At 62.2% G+C, this 18,199-nt stretch overlaps 1 protein-coding gene across 1 annotated transcript in view; it reads left to right on the forward strand.

Annotated features, from left to right (window-relative positions):
- The window catches only part of Megf6 (multiple EGF like domains 6), a 91,384-nt gene that overhangs the window by 53,163 nt on the left and 20,022 nt on the right, over positions 1-18,199 (forward strand). The window contains exons 6-10 of the mRNA XM_042701995.1: positions 7,638-7,760; positions 15,150-15,275; positions 15,822-15,944; positions 17,578-17,700; positions 17,830-17,967. Coding sequence (XP_042557929.1) covers positions 7,638-7,760; positions 15,150-15,275; positions 15,822-15,944; positions 17,578-17,700; positions 17,830-17,967 — 633 coding nt within the window. The remainder of the gene's footprint in view (positions 1-7,637; positions 7,761-15,149; positions 15,276-15,821; positions 15,945-17,577; positions 17,701-17,829; positions 17,968-18,199) is intronic.

Raw genomic sequence — 18,199 nt, forward strand, 5'->3', positions numbered from 1 at the left:
AGGGGAGACAGCCTCCACTTTTCAGGGGACAGTGTGTGCTTCTGGGACATTGTTGTTGCTGCTTTTGGGGACACATGGTGGAAACTTCCCAGAACAGTTGTGGGCAGGCATTTGTCCCCTCCATGTCCCCTCCCTCCCAGTGGTCAGCCTAGTGCCCAGGGTGCCTTCAGCCAACACCAGGTTGGTCCCTGAGACAGATCGTTGCTGTGGGTTACCCTGCCCTCCGCCCGGCACCCCAGCTTTCTGGGCACCGCTCTCGTACCTTGTACGGCCTTGGGAAGAGGGAGGGAAGGTGGCGCCCCCCAGTGGAAGTGGAGGAGGGAGTTGAGAGGGGGTGGAGGTCTCAGGGGTCTCCTTCCCAAGCTGGAATCCTGCAAGCCAAGCTGCGATGGCTAAGTGTGGGCTTTCCCAGGGGCACAGCCCCTGCCCCCCCAAAGGCTGCTTTCCCTGTTGCCTGCCGTGAGATTGTATGGATTTGTGTGCTCCTATCTCTTGATCCATTGCTCTCCCCCATCTCTCCCAACACCAACCCTCCCTTCCAGTTCCCTGGTTCCATCTTTACACTTCTGCAGTGAATATCACGACTCCAATCACCTACCCTTCCTGAACTCTCCATTCCTCTGCCCCTCTTGGAACTCCCTCCCTCCCTCCCTCCCTCCCTCCCTCCCTCCCTCCCTCCCTCCCTCCCTCCCTCCCTCTCCAAAACACATTTCACCTTCCTGATATTCCCCTTGGTAAACACAGATTAGTTGTTGTTCAAAGGAATTGGGACTTCACAAACCTCCTCCGCACACACCATACTTTAGGTGTGCATGGAGATGTGTGTGTGACCGTATGCACGGTAGGCTGTGCCCTTGCCAAACCCCTGCAGCCCCGATCCTGCCTTGGCTGACAAGTCCTCCCTGCTCTCCAGCCCTGTCCGGCATGCTCTCAGGCGGCCTCTTGCAGAGGCCAGGTACAGCACAGGGTGGGTAGTGCCGGCAGGGGTGGGGGGGACCCAGGGCCTTCGGGCTTCCCACTCCGTGCTGTGGCCTCTCACATGCCAAGCTGCCCACGTCTTCCCCCAAGCCTCCCCTGCAGGGCCTCCCCGCCTGGCCAGGATAGCGTCTCTGCTTTGGTTTCTCTTCTGTGTTGGCGGGGGAGCTCGTGTTTGTGCATGTGTGTCAGTGCAGATGTTGCACGCGCCAGTGTGTCTGTGCGCGCCTCTGGCTGTGGGAGGCTGTGCATCTGTCTGCGCCCTGAGTGGGTGGTTGCACCCGTGGGTCTGTTTGTGCACACGTGTGTGTGTGTGTGTACGCGGGAGGGTTGCCTGGGCTTTTGAGTGGATCTCAGTCTGTCTGGATGGATCTGGGTCGGTGGTGAGCCTGTGCGCTGGAATGCGCGGGGCGGGGCTTTGGCGGACCAGCTCAGCCCCCTGGGGGCAGCGGGGCGGGGCCAGAGGCGGGGCGTCTGAGGATTTGGCCTTTACCTGCAGGGGGCGGAGGGAAAGCTGAGAACATAAAAGGGGCCCAGCGGCTCCGAGGGAGCTGAGCTGATCTTGTGGCTGGGCTGGGCTGGGAATACCAAGCTGAGCACTGGTGTCTGAGCTCCGTCTGCTGCAGCTGCCCCACGGATCTGCAGACCAGGCATGGAGGTGTCCTGGGGCCGCGGCTGGCTGGCTGCCCTCTGGTGGCTGGGGTTCCTGGGGAACCTGGTGAGCGTCGCGGGCACACACTACCGCTACCTGTGGAGAAACTGCTACCCGTGCCACCTGGGCCAGGCTGGCTACTCCGTGAGCACCGGTGACCAGAGGCCAGGTGGGCTCTGGGTGAGCAGGGGCGGGCGGGCCCCAGGGCGCTCCCTCCCCAACAGATTTCCCTTTGTTTCCTTTTTGCAAAGTTTGTGCCAGGCCGCTTGACAGCCAGGGACTGGAGGGAGCAGACTCTGCACAGCGCCAGGCACGCAGCCCCCAGCTCTGGGACAGAGCAGACATCGTCCCTCCGGGGCTGGCTGCAATGTGTTGATCTTAGGAAGGTTGTGTACGCCTGTGTGCGTGCATGTGCATACATGCATGTATGTATATGTGTGTGCATGTGCCTGTATCTTTCTGCTCCAGTCTCAGGGATGTCCCCTGTCTTCTGTGCCAGCAGCTTGGGGTCAGGTCACGGGTCAGGCTGGAGTTGGCCCAGGGGTTTCTGAAGCTGGAGCCCCTCTCCTGGGTCCCAAGAGGCTTGGCCCTTTGGGATCACGTGTGGGGGTGTGGCTGTCCTTCCTGCCTGCTCACCACCAGCCTCCATGGACCTGGCCACTGGGTTCCTGAGAGGCCCTGGACTCGGGGCTCCTGTAGCTTCGGGGTGCAGGGGCCTCCATTGTGTCCTGGGTCCACCCTGTCCCTCTGCTGCTGGCATCTGGTGCCAGCACTGGGCTAGCCCCCCTCCACGAGGCTGCCTGGAGCTGGGGACCCTCAGGAATGTGAGGAGGGGGTGGTGTCTTTGGTTCCCATTGAGTCACCCCTGAACCCCGGGGGGGGGGTCCCCTGAGCTGTCCCCAGGGGATAATATCCCTCATGCCTGGAGGATAGCTGCCTCTCCTGGTGTGGTCACTGCACCACCTGGACCCAGATCCCCTCCAACCCGGAACAGCCTTCTGCTGACACCAGGCTGGTATGGCACCGCATCAGGGGGGACACTGAAGGCTGTGCGCATGGAGGTCAGTGGGCTGGGCCGCCTTGTCCTGCCCGCCCAAGGCCTTCAGAAGGACCGGGAGGGGCGGGCCCTGGGAGGGAAGGGCCCTGGCGTGGTGTGGGGGCTTCCTGGGGTGGGGGGGGCAGGGCGGAGCCCACTAGGTGCCAGCAGAGCGGAGCTTGCTGGCCAGTGTCCAGGGGTCTCCGGATTTCCAGAACCTGGGCATTCTTCAAGGGGCCTTTGGGGTGGTTTCCGCAGCGGCAGCGTTGGCTGTGGGCCGGGCCCCCTGTCCGTCTGGCTGTACGTGCTGGCAGTGGGTGAGGGTGGAGGCGGCCCCAGCCTCCTGAGTGGCACCCACTTGGGAGATGCAGGGCTCCCGGAAGACCCGGCCAGGGTTGGCACAGGGCTGACAGGGCCAGCGTGTGCCGCTGCTGCTCCCGTCCTCCGCCTGCCGGTGGTCTCCAGGCGCAGCTGAGGGGAGATCGGGAGCCTGGGGCATCCCTGCAAATCCCTGGCCTGGCTGTTCCTTAAGACGGCCCTGCCAGCACTTTGCTCCCAGCCACACAGCCTCTCCCGGGTGCCCCAGGCTGTACCTGAGGGGCTAGGGCTGGAGTGGGTTTGCCCCCTACCAGGTGTTTACCCGGAAATGAAGACCAGCTCTTGGAAAGCAAAGAAGGGGTGGCCCTTATCCCTCACTCAGCCCGCCCTGGGGTGCCCGCTCGGCCTGGGGCTCAGGCCCCCTTGTGGCGGCGGGAGGGCATTGCCGCTGGAGTTGCCCATGCTTAGCCGGGTCAGCTCTGTGTGTGGGGAGGGCTCACTGCAGGTTTGGGGACAGTGGTCCTGGGAACGAACCCAGGGCAGGTGGACCTGGGAACCCAGCTTCCAGACGTGTTGGGAGGGGCGGGCAGCGGCTGTGGGCCTCCTGGTGGGCACAGGGGACTCTAAGCTGGGCCAGGAGCCCGGCTGGGAAGTGGGGGTCTGCTGTCCTATGGCCTGGGCCTTCAGGACTTGTAATTTGCTGAGTCCGGAGAAGACTCCAAGACAAACAGCCCTGTGGGCTGCATTTGTGTCTGGCTGCTGTTGCACACTGCCCTAAAGGCAGACTTATTACCCTGGACAGCCCTGGAGGTCAGGGTCTGCCCTCGGGAGGCTCCGGGGAGAAGCTTCCTGTGCCACTCCAGCATGGGAGGCCGCCTGCATTCCTGGGCTGTCTGCCTCCTCTTCCGTCCAAGCCGGCCTCTCCGCATCTTGCGGCTCCAACCTCTGCTTCATGCTCACGTCCCTGACTCTGACCCTGAGGAGGATCTTCTGTCTCCCCTTGCAAGGCACAGCTGGATAATCCAGGACAGTCCCCCAACTCAATCTTTTTTGTAAGGTCTCCTCTGCTAAGCAACGCTCTGGGAAGACGCACACAGACATCCTTGGGGTGCTTTTTGTCAGCCGCGCTGTCCCACGTCTCCTCGGGTCGCTGTCAAAGCCCTGGTTGCGTGCCCAGCCCTTCCAGGGTCCTTGGCGCTGCCGGGGCTCCCTGTGGGACGGGGCAGCCAGGGCTGCTCAGGTGCTTTCAAACACGTCTACAAAGGCTCTCGGGGCTGGAGGGACCCCAGCGGGAGGGCACCTGGCCAATAGACAGGACTGGGTTCTTGGGGTGAAGGGTTCAGCCTTGAACCCACCCAGTAGGTCTAGACACTTCCTCTGGCACACAGCAAATGGGGGTGGGTACTGAAAACCATGCCAGTGCTTCTGTTACCCCTGTGTGCATCCCATCGCAGATGCTACCATGCTGAGCAGGCACCCAACCTCTATACAGCAGTGTTGGGTGTAAGAAGTTGGGGTCCGCGTGTCAGTCCCCCCTGAGGGGCGACCAGGCCCTGGCTTGCTGGGAGGCGGTCTGCCAGGAGTCAGAGCTGCTGTGGCCCCTTTGCTCAAGGCACCTTGGCAGAGCATTGCGCATCTGCCTTCTGCTGGGTGCAACCCTCGGCTGCCTGCCCCAATCCTCTGGCCTGGGACAGTAGGCCTGGCTGATAAAGGTGGGCCTGCGTGCTGGGTGTGGACTCCGGTGCCCCGACGTGGCCCTCACCTCTGCCTATGCCCAAGTGGTGTCCTCCTCCCTGCCTGTCAGTGGCTCCTGGCCAGTCACTGGAGTTGCTCCACGTGCTCAGGGGCCCCCTGGTACTTCAGTGCCTTTGCCGTGCCTGAGCCCCAGGCCACAGAGGGGGCGGAGCTCTCCTGGGGGACGGGGTTCCCTGCGGTGTCTCACCGCCCTGCGGTGGGTGTCTGGTGCTGATAGAGGCTTCGCCTGGAGCCACACACAGGTGTCCATCCCTGCCCCGCAGCGTGGCAGACGTGGGCCTAGAGAGCAGGGAGAGGCCAAGGCACCCCGAGCCCCTGCACGTCTGACATTCCAGGGTGGGATCTGGGCGCAGGGCCCCGGGCAAGGCTCTTCCCGGGCCTCGGGTTTACACCCTGCCGCTTCCCCTGGGGCCTGGGCCCTGGTGCTGAGGGAAACTCCTGCAAGAGTCATGGCCTGGGGCTCCCCCTGGCCTCTGACTGCCTACCCAGCTGTGGGCAGAGAGTCTGCCCCCCCCCCCCCCCCAGGCCAGGAGGTCAGGGTCAACCCTTCCTCCTGCCCCTCCTTTCCTGCGCTTCCCTGGGTCTACAAGCCGTGTTTCAGACCTGCTTCCCCTCAGGCACTTGGCCAGAGGCAGGGTGGGAAGGCCAAGGGGTGCGAGGTCCAGAGCTCCTGTCCCAGAGAGGTGGCAGTGCCACCCTTCCTGTTTGGCACCCGGAGCCCTGGGAAGGGAGGGTCTCACTTGTCCTGGAGCTGCCCTGAGCAAACCACAGCAGATGGCTTAAACCAGCAGGGAAGTGTCCTCCCTTCCCTTCCCCTCCCTCCTTCCCTCTCTCCCTCTCTCCCTCCCTCCCTTCCTCCCTTCCTCCCTTCCTTTCTTCCTTCCTTTCTTCCCCTTTCTCCTTCCCTCCTGCACTTCCTCTCTTGTGCCCATACTGGGGCTTGAATTCAGGACCTCACACTCTTGCTTCGTTTTTTCACTCAAGGCTGGCAACCTACGACTTGAGCCACACCTCCACTTCTGAACAGGGAAGTTTCTCCCTTCCTCTTGGAGACCAGGATTCTGAGCTCAAGGTGTGCAGGCCTCTTCTCTGGAGCTTGCAGGGGAAGGCCTGTCCAGCGTCTCTCCTGGAGCCTGCCGGGGAAGGCCTGTCCAGCGCCTCTCCTGGAGCCTGCAGGGGAAGGCCTGACAGTGTCTCTCCTGGAGCCTGCAGAGGAAGGCCTGACAGTGTCTCTCCTGGAGCCTGCAGAGGAAGGCCTGTCCAGCGCCTCTCCTGGAGCCTGCCGGGGAAGGCCTGTCCAGCGTCTCTCCTGGAGCCTGCCGGGGAAGGCCTGACCAGCGTCTCTCCTGGAGCCTGCAGGGGAAGGCCTGTCCAGCGTCTCTCCTGGAGCCTGCAGGGGAAGGCCTGACCAGCGCCTCTCCTGGAGCCTGCCGGGGAAGGCCTGACCAGTGTCTCTCCTGGAGCCTGCAGGGGAAGGCCTGTCCAGCGCCTCTCCTGGAGCCTGCAGAGGAAGGCCTGACCAGCGCTCTCCTGGAGCCTGCAGGGGAAGGCCTGTCCAGCGCCTCTCCTGGAGGGAAGGCCTGACCAGTGTCTCTCCTGGAGCCTGCAGGGGAAGGCCTGTCCAGCGCCTCTCCTGGAGCCTGCAGAGGAAGGCCTGACCAGCGCTCTCCTGGAGCCTGCAGGGGAAGGCCTGTCCAGCGTCTCTCCTGGAGGGAAGGCCTGTCCAGCGCCTCTCCTGGAGCCTGCCGGGGAAGGCCTGACAGCGCCTCTCCTGGAGCCTGCAGGGGAAGGCCTGACAGCGCCTCTCCTGGAGCCTGCCGGGGAAGGCCTGTCCAGCGTCTCTCCTGGAGCCTGCCGGGGAAGGCCTGTCCAGCGCCTCTCCTGGAGGGAAGGCCTGACCAGTGTCTCTCCTGGAGCCTGCAGGGGAAGGCCTGTCCAGCGCCTCTCCTGGAGCCTGCAGAGGAAGGCCTGACCAGCGCCTCTCCTGGAGCCTGCCGGGGAAGGCCTGTCCAGCGTCTCTCCTGGAGGGAAGGCTGACAGCGCCTCTCCTGGAGCCTGCCGGGGAAGGCCTGACAGCGCCTCTCCTGGAGCCTGCCGGGGAAGGCCTGTCCAGCGTCTCTCCTGGAGGGAAGGCTGACAGCGCCTCTCCTGGAGCCTGCAGGGGAAGGCTGACAGCGCCTCTCCTGGAGCCTGCCGGGGAAGGCCTGTCCAGCGCCTCTCCTGGAGGGAAGGCTGACAGCCTCCCCTCAGCTGGCCCCCTCCATTCGTAGCTTGGGGACACCGCACTCCACTTTTGTTTCATTGGCACGCAGCCTTCTCCGCATAGGACCCTAGTCCTGGGATTTGGGGCTCACTGCTCACAGAATGATCTCATCTCCATCCTGGTTTACCCACAAAGGCCGTTTGCAGACAAAGTCACGTTCTGAGGTTCCAGTAGACATGAGTCTGAGGGAACACTGTTCAGGCCAGCAACCCCCCCCCCACCTCCCCCCATCTCGTTCTCTCCATTGCCTGGGCGTGTGTCATTTCAAGAGTCCCCATGTTTTCCTTCTGGGCTCAGAACCCCTGGACAGGGCGGCCAGTCCTGCCCCACAATGGCTTCCATAGGTGGCTCTGTTCCATGCTTGGCCTTGAGGTCCTGTGGGGGGGGGCCTCCTCGTGAGCCTGCTCCCACACTCTGACTGACACCTGGGTGGCAGATCTCCCCTGCCCCCCATGCCCTCTTAGGGAAGGCTGGGCCTGGCTGCCTCAGTCTACCCTGGCTCTGGGAGTGTGGGCTGGGGGTGGCAAGAGTTACAGGCCCGAGAAGAAGGAGGTCTTGGGCCTGAGCTCCTTCAGCTCAGTGAGACAGGGTCTGTGTCCGATGGCTGTTCCACTGGTAACCCCGCCCCCTCCCACCAGATGTGGACGAGTGTCGCTCGCACAACGGCGGTTGCCAGCACAGGTGTGTGAACACCCCCGGCTCCTACCTCTGTGAGTGCAAGCCTGGCTTCCGGCTCCACACCGATGGCAGGACCTGTCTGGGTGAGTCTCCTGGGCCCCAGTCCGGGTCTGTGGGCCTCTGCCGTGCCCCACACTCTAGGGCGCTGTGCCCAGTCTTGGCCCTCACGGGTGAGTCCTGACCAGGCTGGCATTGGGGCTGACTCAGGGGCCTCAGTGTTCATCATCAGGGCTCTAGCCTGGGCGTGGGAGGAGGGGGAGGGGAAGGAGGGGGAGGGGCTGCTGAGTCCCGGCTACACCCTGCCTCTGGGCATCCCACAGCCCACAGGTGGAGGCTGAGGCTCGGGCAGATGAGTAAGCAGGTCTCCAGGTGCTGAGTTAGCCGGGTCCCCGTGGTCTAGGTTGCAGCCACATGGAGTCTGGCTGGGCCTGGCCATCTGCAGGGATCATCGGTGTGAATCCCTGGTGGCTGTGCTGCCTCCAAGGCTCAAGGGGGACTCCGGCCACCCTTGGATGACAGGGGGGCCAGGCAGCAGAAGGCCATTCATGGCCCCTGCAGAGCTGGGCCTCGGGAGTCTGAGGATGCAGGCCGGGGCAGGTGGACCCTAGCCCTCAGATCCCCTGCTGGGTCTCTGCTGCGGGGGATGACCTCAGTGGAGACATGAGGACACGGCCTGCTTGGGAGGGTTAACAGGAGGTCCAGAGAGAAAGGCTGCAGCCAACGAGGGGTGAGCAGCTGGCTTCTGCCAGCTCTGGACCAAGACAGACTGACCCTTGCCTCTGGCCTCCGTGTGGTTCTCTTGGATACTGCGAGGATGTCGGCACCCCTTCTTTCCACTGTGGAGATCCAGAGAGAGCCCGAGCTGGCTCTGAGCGGCCTTCCTCCTTGGCTGCCATGTGGGTGGCAGCCTGCCGGCCTGGGCTGGGGGTCGGGGGAGGGAAGGGGGGGAGCACTCTGCACACACATGTCCAGGCCGCTGTTCCCAGGAGCCAGGCAGCTGCCCTGGGTGGGAAAGTCAAAGCAGATGCAGGAATGTGCTGCGTCTCAGGAGAGCTAAGGCCAGGCGGACCCCAGCTGGCTGGCTGCTGGGGCTTTTGGGAGCCTGTGGCCAGTGCCCCGGGAGAAGTGGACAGAGGCACATTCCCCCCCCCCCCCCCACCGCTCTCAGGGAGGGTGCTTTGTGGAGGAGGGTGACTTGGGGCTGGTAGGCAGAAGTCCCATTGCTGCCGGCTGGTTTTCTGCTGTCCCCAGGGCTGGGACACTCACTCCATTTTTGTCTCCACCACCTCTGCTAATGAGGGCCTTCAATGAGATGCCGGCCAAAGGATCAAAGACGAAGATTCAGGCGTGGATGGCTAGGATGTTCTTTAGGGCCAGCAGTACCCCCGTGGCCGGGCCGTCCCAGCCAGTGGTCCTGGGACGTTTGGTCCCTGCCTGGATGGCCAGGCGGTCTTTCTCTGTGCAGCCCATGTGTTAGGGCTGGAGGGACTAGTGGCGGCTGGCCTCAGGATACCCAGGTGGGTGCCCCTCCGCTGGGCCTCTGTTCTCTGCCCCTGCCGGAGCCGGAGATGCTAGGATTCTGTGCTCAGGGCTCAGACGTCTGTATCTGTGGCAGGAGTTCATTGTAAAGGGCATTTGCAGGTCAGGCATCAGGCCCCAGATGTGACCGGCACAGCGTGGCGGGGCCTGCAGGGGTGCCCAGCTCCCCCAGCAGGCCCTTCACACCAGGGACCCGTTTGGGAGGGCATCAGAGCTTCCCTCATGCTTGTGCCGACTTCCCGCCTCTCCTGTCCGAGGGCCCGGCTGGGACTCACTGGACTTTGGCTGGACACTGAGACCTTGGACTGTTTCTCTTGACTGCAACTCCCAGCAAGGAGTTATTATATGGAACCTTCTAGAACACATGACCCCCCACCTCCTCCCTGCCTGCCTCCCCTTCCCCCATGGCCTCTGGCTGAGTCTAGCTGGGAAACACCTTCCTTTCCTGGGAGCTCTGTTCTCCGGTGGGCTGGCCCGGCCTGGGCACCTTCCCAGCCCCCTTCCCACACCTCCCCAGAGGTTTGACCCCTGCAGACACCTCTTGGCTGTGTAGGCATCTGGCTGTCGGCGGTGGATTCTGTGTGTCTGGAATTCCTAGCCATGTCTGGGTGTGGTGTGTCACCTGTCTCCACTGGGTGCTGCTTTCCTGTGGGCCTCAGCAGCTCAGAGTGAGAATTACTGGGGGGATTACCCATACATGGCAGCACTGGCTGGCAGCTCTCGGTCTCTGGGTGCTGCCCCCCTGAGGGTCCTGGGAAGACCCCAGAGGCGGCGGCAGTGCCGGAAGACAGCCTGCAAACACACTTGACTTCACTTCCAAATGGGGGGATAGAGAGGGAGAACAGGAAATGGGCGCGCACCACGCGGCCTCCCTTCCCCACGGTCTTGTGGAAATAAAACCCAGAGCGGTTTCTGTTTCCATTCTTAAAAATGCAAATTCCTAAGAAGGACTTTGCCGTCTGGCCCCTCCCTGGCCGCTGCCCTAAGGGAAGTAGCTCCCCATGTGGGGTTCTCGGAGGAGGCATTGCTGGGGATCCCTGGGGGGAGGGTGCCCCTCCTCTTTCTGGGCTGGGAAGGGGGGCAGGGAGGCCTGACGGCTGGTCTACCTTCCTGCCCACAGGGGCAGGGGCCGGAGCCAGTTCCTTTTCCAACTATGGAAAGTGGGCCTGCTCCGAGCCGCGGTTTGGATGAGCGGCTAGGCATGTCAGTCCTACTTTTCTGTGACATCTTGCAGAGCAGCAGAGAACAAAACAGTCCCTGGGCCCCTTACTGCTTGGTGCATGGAGCCCTCCGTCTGCATGTGGGCACCTGCCTGCCTGGTGGTCCTCAGTCTGACCTGCGGACGCCGCACGCGGACGCGGCTCTTTCCCCAGGTCCCTGAGTAGCACACGTGGGGCCAACCTGAAGGGCCGAGGCCGTCCCTGGCTCGCCCTGCAGAGCCCCTCCAGGTGCAGAGCGCCGAGCAGGCTCTAGAACAGAGGTGGCTTTCTAGTCTCCTGGTCTCATTTCTACTGGCCTTGGGAGGGCTGTGCTCAGGGTGAGCTCTGCTGTCCACACCTGTGCCCTGCTCTCCACCTGGCTCTGCAGGGGTGTGCCTGTGGCAGCGTGTGGCCTTGGGCAGACTCGGGCCTGAATCGACTCATCGGGGCAGTGGGGGGCTGCCCAGGCCCCCGGCTTACCCCCTCGGTTCTTGTCAGAGAGGAGGCTGCTTGGGCCCTGCAGGCCGCTGCTGGCAGTGACTTGAGGCCCGGGCCAAAGCCACAGGCAGCTGAAATGTGCAGACTGCCAGTCTCATCCCTGAGCAGCCACAGATGTGGCTTCCCCAAGCCTCCCAGCCTCCGAACCCCCGTGAAATTGCACACAGGGTTTGCGCGCAGCCCGCAAGGCCCTGTCTGAGCTGAGCGCGGCGGGGAGAGGTGGGAAGAGGAGCGGCCGGCCCCATGGCCGTGAGCAGGCCAAGGCAGAGCGGGGAGGCTCTCACCCCAACCCAGGGAGGCCAAGGGCACAAACCACATACCCTGGGCTGGTAACGAAGCCCAGCCAGGAAGACCAGGGTGGCTGTTAGAGTCTGTTAGACTTTGCCAGAAAACCATGCAGACATCCAGGTACAAAGAACAAAGAAAAGGTTTATTGCCAGTAAAGGGAAGGGCAAGACCCCTTCTCACAAGGGAGAAGTGAGAGGAAGCCCCGGCTATTGTCTGGGGTGACCTATATAGCCTAGGAGGTCTAGGAGGGGCTGGAAGGGGCTAGGAGGCCGAGACCCTGGTGTGGATGTGCGGGTCAGGGGCCTCATCATGGCGGACTAGGATTGATGGCTGCTGTCCAAGTAGTAGATAAGGGGCCCTGCAGCTGCCCAGACCTGAAGGTCACTCTAAGGGGCTCTTGCTGCCTTAGATGGTGGTAGCTGCCCCAGAGGAGTGCCATCCCAAGGTAGAGGGGTTGGAAGTTGATTATTTACTGCCCTTACTACATGGGCCTAGTGTTGCCTAGGCAAGAGGCCTGCTAAGTTATAGAGAGGGAAGGAGCGTGTTAAGCTTTGGGAAGGGAGCTCATGGGACTGACAGTGGCTCTGCCAGGAGTGCAGGGAGATGGTGCGCCACGGGAGTTAGTTGAGGTGAGCTGGGGAAGGGTGTGCGGAGCTGCAGGAGGTTGCCTCACCTTGGGGCTGAAATAGCGTCTCTCACGGATGATGGACGGCACTGCTTAGGTAGTGGTCGTGCGGTCTAGGGGGATGGATTGTTTTCTCCACCCATTAAAGAAGTTAAAGGCGGGAGACGTGTTTAAGGTAAAAGAGTAAGTTTATTTGAAAGGAAAGGAAAGCCATGAAAGAAAGCAGCAAAACTCCCCCGCGAGGGGCCCAAAGAGTCCAGAGGCGTCCGCTCCCAGGGCCTTTCACCGTGGGAAGCTCCCGGCTTTGTGCTGATTGCTTGATGGCGTGTACAAGGGCTGTCCCAGCTCTTTCCATTGGTTGGCGGGCACCCGGAGCATTATGGGAAGAAGAGCATTTGGTCAGGACCCCGGAGCACTATGGGAATAGAAAGCACCATCATGGGCTGCATATTAACTGCTACCTGTTAGGTCTGTCCCCTAACAGTTCCACCGTCTCTCCCTCAGTGGGGGCCTACCACCCAGATGCTGCCTAACCTCTGGAACTCGGCATCTGACGGGCCTGACGGATGAACCATCTAAATGGCAAACCAGGAACACATACGTTCTCTAGAGAAACAAAAGCTAGTGATGCTCGCGTGGCCTCCACGGGCAGGGGCGTGTGAGGCAGGACAGGTTGGAGCTGTGGCTGGGTGAGGAGCGGTGTCCAGGCAGTAAGGGTGTTGGAGGTTGGCCTCATCTGTGCGGCCCCCTCACGGTGACTGGGGGCAGGGCCGCTGCTCTCCAGGCACCTGTGACCCCTTGGAGACTCACTGGGTCCCTCTTCACCACCCCCTCCTTGTCTACCTGTCACCTCGGCCATTCCACTTGAACCCCATCTCGTTGGGGGCTAGGGCTTCCACACACACGTTTTGGCGATATAAGCCTTTACACAGAGTGTCTGGTCGTGGGCAGGGACTGGAGCAGGCCCCTGGCAGAGAAGGCCCCTGGTCTTGGATGGAAGCTAGAGGCTCCAGCAGGATTGTGCTGAGGTTTCCTGCCCCGACCTCGGGCAGGGTTTTTCCTTTACGCGAATTCCATTTCAGTGTAATAGCAGTAAAAGCGGAGCCGGGCTCGTGGAGCCGATTTATGTATTTATTTTTGAGATCCCGTCTAGTCATGTAGCCCAAGCTGGCCTGAAACTCTCAGTCCTCAGCCTCCCCAGTGCCGGGATTACAGGCGTGAACCACCACACCCAACTGTGGAGCCAGCTGTGTGGGTATGTGCCGATTGCCGAGGGGGGCCGAGGGGTCTTCTCCCGCTCGGAGTCTGACCCTCACTTTCTGTCAGGCGCCCGAGCTTAACTCCGAGTTCTGATTTGCAGAACTAGAACCAGGTGTGAGGCTTTGGCTTGTGGCCTGGGCAGGGGTCTGTGGACTGAATCTCAGTGACGAGAGGAAGCGATCATCATCCCTGGGGCCCTGTCACACAGAGCCTGGCCCTTCCCAGAGCCGCACATCCCAGCACCGTGGAAAATCTGCCTCGCTCAGCTTTCCGGGAATCCACGCAGGATGTATGGAGTGGTGCTGGCCCGGCTCCCGGTGGTGCACAGCTTGGGAACATCTGGAGATCACAACTCTGTGGCCTGGAGGACAGGAGGATGGGCTCTGCGGGTGCCAGGCAGAGAGGGATCCTGGGCGCTGCTGTGGACGAGGGGCGCCTGACTCCTTCCTGCCCTGCCACGGTCTCCCGGGCCCTCGTCCTCATGAGGTGCCTGTCCAGCCTGCTTCCCTGCCCGGACTCTGTCCCCCGCGCTGTCTGCCTGGCTCTGCCAGAAAGGGCTTCTGGTTCCTATTACGCGTCCTGAGCAGGGATGCTGTTGGTGTGGTGAACACAAATAAACAGAGCCCCTAGGAACGCGAGGCCGGCGCAGGCTGCGCGCACCCCTTTCTTCTATGGAAGAAAGACCGGGGCCGAACCAGCTCAGGTGAAGCCAGCCGGGCCTGTGGGTAGCACAGCTCCTGCTCTCTGATCTGGGAGAGAATTGGACCCAGGGCGTGGCTCAGGGTGCTGCCGTTCTTCCCCCCACTTCAGTGTGCTGAAGCCCCACTGCCACCCCCAACTTCTGGCTTTGTTCTGAGGATGTGGGGTGGACCCTCGGCCGTGGCCCCCACCGGGACCCCCCTCCCCATGGGGAGAGGGCCGTTTTGTGAGGGCTGTGGTTTTTAAACCAGCTTGCTTTGAAGGAAGCCTTGCCTTTGGCTGACAGTGTGCCTGGCCTCCTCAGAGCTCCAAGGCAGCTCATGTGCCTTGTGCAGCCGCCGGCGCCGTGGCCCCGGAGCGCCTGCCTGTCTGTGGTGCCAGCCCCAAGCCCAACCCATGTGCAGCCCAAGTCCCACACCAAGCCAGTGCTCGGGAAGGTGGCATTGTGGGGAGAGCCCGCAGCCTGCTCCGGTGCCACGACTCAGGTCTGCTCCAGCCCACAATGGCTCAGGCCCGCGGGCCCGCGGCGGTGCTCTGCCCTGCCCGGCAGCAATACATTCTTGCGGCTTCCCTCCTGAGCTTGGAGCCAGCTTCCTCTAACCACAGAAGGGTTGCCAGATACCTGATTGCAACCAAATCCAGGCTGGCTGGAGGAGGAGCTGGCTGTGGCTGGCCTGGAGCCTGCCACCAGCGCCTTGCCCAGTCCCACTTCCAGCCCAGCCTCCCTGGCCAGCGCAGGGCATGGGCACAAGTCCACCCACAGGATATCCAGGCCCTCACCCATTCCCTTGCTCCCGTAGAGTCGTGCCCTGCCTGCAGGGCGCCAAACACTTGGGCTGGGGCGCTGGTTCCTGGCCTGCGGTCTCACGGAGTGCTGTCCTTTGGCCATTGGGAAGAGTGGGCATCCTGGGGTCAGGTGTGAAGCGTGGCGCCGGCCAGGCCACAGACGCCATCCACAGCATCTCCACGCCGTCTGCCTTGAGGACCAACCTGGAGGGAGGTCCCTGCCACCCTCTGCCGTCCTTCCAGGGGGCGGGGGCTTGTTCCTGGGGGGCCGAGGCTTCACCTTGCCTACCCAGTGGCCCTTGATGTGCTGCGGTGTGTGCCGCCTTGGCTCTGTGTCCAGATGTCAGGCGGGCTGGGACAGGAGGATACAGAAGATGGCCGCCATCCTGCAGACCCATCGGTGGCAGAGAGAGCAAAGTCAGGCTGTGGGCCCGACGGGCCACAGAGCAGTGCCTCCCCCTGAAGCCCCGCTCGGGGGCCAGGGGTGGATGGGCGTCTCTGAAGGCCCCTGCGGGCTGGGCCCTGCCTGTCCCCGCCGGCCCTCCCTCCTGGGCTGACCCGGCTCTCTGTGTCCCCAGCCATCAGCTCCTGTACCCTGGGCAATGGGGGCTGCCAGCACCAGTGTGTCCAGCTCACAGCCACGCGGCACCGCTGTCAGTGCCGGCCGGAGTTCCAGCTGCAGGAGGATGGCAGGCGCTGTGTCCGTGAGTGGATGCTGCAGACTCACAGGGCTGGGACCGTGGGCTGGGGGAGGAAGGGGGGACAGGGAGATGTCACAGAATTGGGGCTCATAGGGCTAGAAGTAGGTGCTCACAGAGGTGTGGGGTCACAACACTGCTGTTGGTTCTGGTATCCTGGCCCCCAGGAGAGGACTCTGGGGCGGCAGGCCCGGCCTGGCCGTGTCCCTCTGGAAGCCCTCAGCAGCTGGTCCTGTGGGGTCCTCTGAGCCCCTGACAGCCCTGAGCTGGGAGCAGGGGTAGCTCAGCAGCTGGCAGCTCCTCAGCAGAGCCCTGCTGTGGGGTCTTCCATCCAGAGGGTATCAGAAGCTTCCCACCTATGGGGAGACCAGCCCCTGCCCAGGCTGGAACAGGGGAGCTCAGAGCTGTGGGCATGCTCCCCGCTGCTCACCCCACATGGGGAGATGCATGGGAGACTGGGGGTTAGGCGGGCTCTGGGGACAGGAGTCTCAAGTTACTCGGTCCCCTTCCACCCTGCCCTGATCTCTTCCCATCCCTCTGTGTCTGCTGCAGGGAGAAGCCCGTGTGCAGACGGGAACGGCGGCTGCATGCACACGTGCCAGGCACGCCGGGGCCTTGCCCACTGCGGGTGCCATGCGGGCTACCAGCTCGCCTCAGACCGCAAGGCCTGCGAGGGTAGGATATCCTTCCATTCCTCCCAGCCCCCGGGTCTCCCCCCGCCGCTCTGTGGGTGTGGGGACAGAGGCACCTACCCAGCATGCCTGCGCGAGCTGGGATGGTCCTCAGTCTTCCCCTTCCTCGGGGGTAGTAGGGATCACTCTGTGAGCCACCTCCCCAATCGTGCTTCACCAGGAATAAGGGACACTGCTCAGTGTAGCATTTTATTTTAGTTTTTGGCAGTACTGGGGTTTGAACTCAGAGCTTCAGGCTTGCTAGGCAGGGGCTGCACTACTTGATCATGCCTCTAGCCCTTTTTGCTGCAGTTTTTTTTTTTTTTTTTTGAGGTAGGAACTCACTTTCCCCCATGTCTACTCCCTGGGTACTTGTAGGATGATAGGTGCGCAATGCCCGGCTGCCAGTTGAGATGGGCGTCTGGAGAATGTTTGGCTTGGATTGGCCTTGAACCACGATCCCCACCCCTCTACCTCCCGAGAAACTGGGAGTTATAGGCACTGGTACCCAGCCTATTTAATCTTTGTTTTGGTTTATTTGCTGGATTTGAACTCAGGGACTTGTTTTTTTTTTTTTTTTTTTTGTCAGTTGTAGGGCTTGAACTCTGGGCCTGGGCACTGTCCCTCAGCTCTTCAGCTCAAGGCTAGTGCTCTACCACTCGAGCCACAGTGCCACTTCCAGCATTTTCTGTTTATGTAGCACTGAGGAATCGAACCCAAGGCCTCATGAATGCTAGGCAAACACTCTACCACTAAGCCATATCTCCAGTCCACATGTTTTCTTTTCTTTCTTTTTTTTCTTTTTCTTTTGGTTGGTCGTGGGGCCTGGGCACTGTCCCTCAGCTCTTCAGCTCAAGGCTAGCGCCCTACCACTCGAGCCACAGCGCCACTTCCAGCCTTTTCTGTTTATGTGGTGCTAAGGAATCGAACCCAGGCCTCATGCATGCAAGGCAAGCGCTCTACCACTGACCCACCTTCCCAGCCCCGGGACTTGTGCTCTTGCTCAGTCTTTTTTTGCCCATGTCTGGTGCTCTACCACTTGATCCATGACTCCAGTTCCTTGGGCACAGTTTCCAGATGCCTTTCCATGTCCCGCTGGCTGTCATCATCAGAGTCGGTGACTTAATGTGCTTCGCTTTATGCCTGGGTGTCTGGGTGTCCCGGCTCTTCCTTGTATCTGTGGACCCCAGGATGGGCAGACTTGGGGGCACCTGACCTTGGGTCCAGTGACTTCCGAGGGAGTCTGACATGTTAACTGGCAGCCTGTGCAGCAGTGGTCAGCTCCCAAGGCACCCTGCGGGATGGCCAGCTGTCCACAGGGCAGGGATGGCCCCACACACTGTACCACCAGACCTCGTCTGGGTGTGACAGGCGAGCCTGTCACTCTGGGCACAGCTGGTTGCAGCTGGCTCAACATCACACACACAGGAAGATCCAGCACGCCCAGACGCCCAGGGACCAGTTTTCCCCTGGGGAACCCACGGGGCAGTGGTGGCAGGCAGGATCCGGTCCTGAGAGTGTGCGCCGCACGGCCACAGCCAGGAGGCTGATGCTCACGAGCTGGTGTCAGCAGCAGGTGCCGGTGCCACCGCGCTCCTCTGGGCCCCCTGAGCCTATCCCCTGTTCTCTTCCTTCAGATGTGGACGAATGTGCCACGGGGCTGGCCCAGTGTGCCCACGGCTGCCTCAACACTGAGGGATCCTTTAAGTGTGTGTGCCATGCGGGCTACGAGCTGGGCGCCGATGGACGGCAGTGCTACCGTGAGCAGACCATGGGCAGAGGGCTCCCAGAATGCCCCGGAGTGCCATCTTCACCTTCCTTCCCTGGTGATGGGGCCCCAGCTAACCCTGTGCCCTGTCCCCTGTCCCCGCCGTCTGGCTTTGTTGCAGGGATTGAGATGGAGATCGTGAACAGCTGTGAGGCTGGCAATGGTGGCTGCTCGCACGGCTGCAGCCACACCAGCACGGGGCCACTCTGCACCTGCCCCCGCGGATACGAGTTGGACGAGGACCAGAAGACCTGCATCGGTATGAACCAGTTCCTTCCCAGCTGCCCGCCCCACGCCAGCCCAGGGCTCACCCCGGGTCGGTATGAACCAGCTCCTTCCCGGCTGCCCGCCCCACGCCAGCCCAGGGCTCACCTCAGGTCAGGGACTGGTCTGATGCCACATTTGGAAGCCAATCCCACCCTGGCTGCCTGGGCCTGTTCTGTATAATCCTGGTGTGGTTGTGTGTGAGTGTGTGTGCAGGCTGTGCCCAG

The sequence above is a fragment of the Dipodomys spectabilis genome, unplaced genomic scaffold, assembly GCF_019054845.1.
Source record: "Dipodomys spectabilis isolate Male_0828 unplaced genomic scaffold, ASM1905484v1 ptg000299l, whole genome shotgun sequence".
Classification (NCBI taxonomy): domain Eukaryota; kingdom Metazoa; phylum Chordata; class Mammalia; order Rodentia; family Heteromyidae; genus Dipodomys; species Dipodomys spectabilis.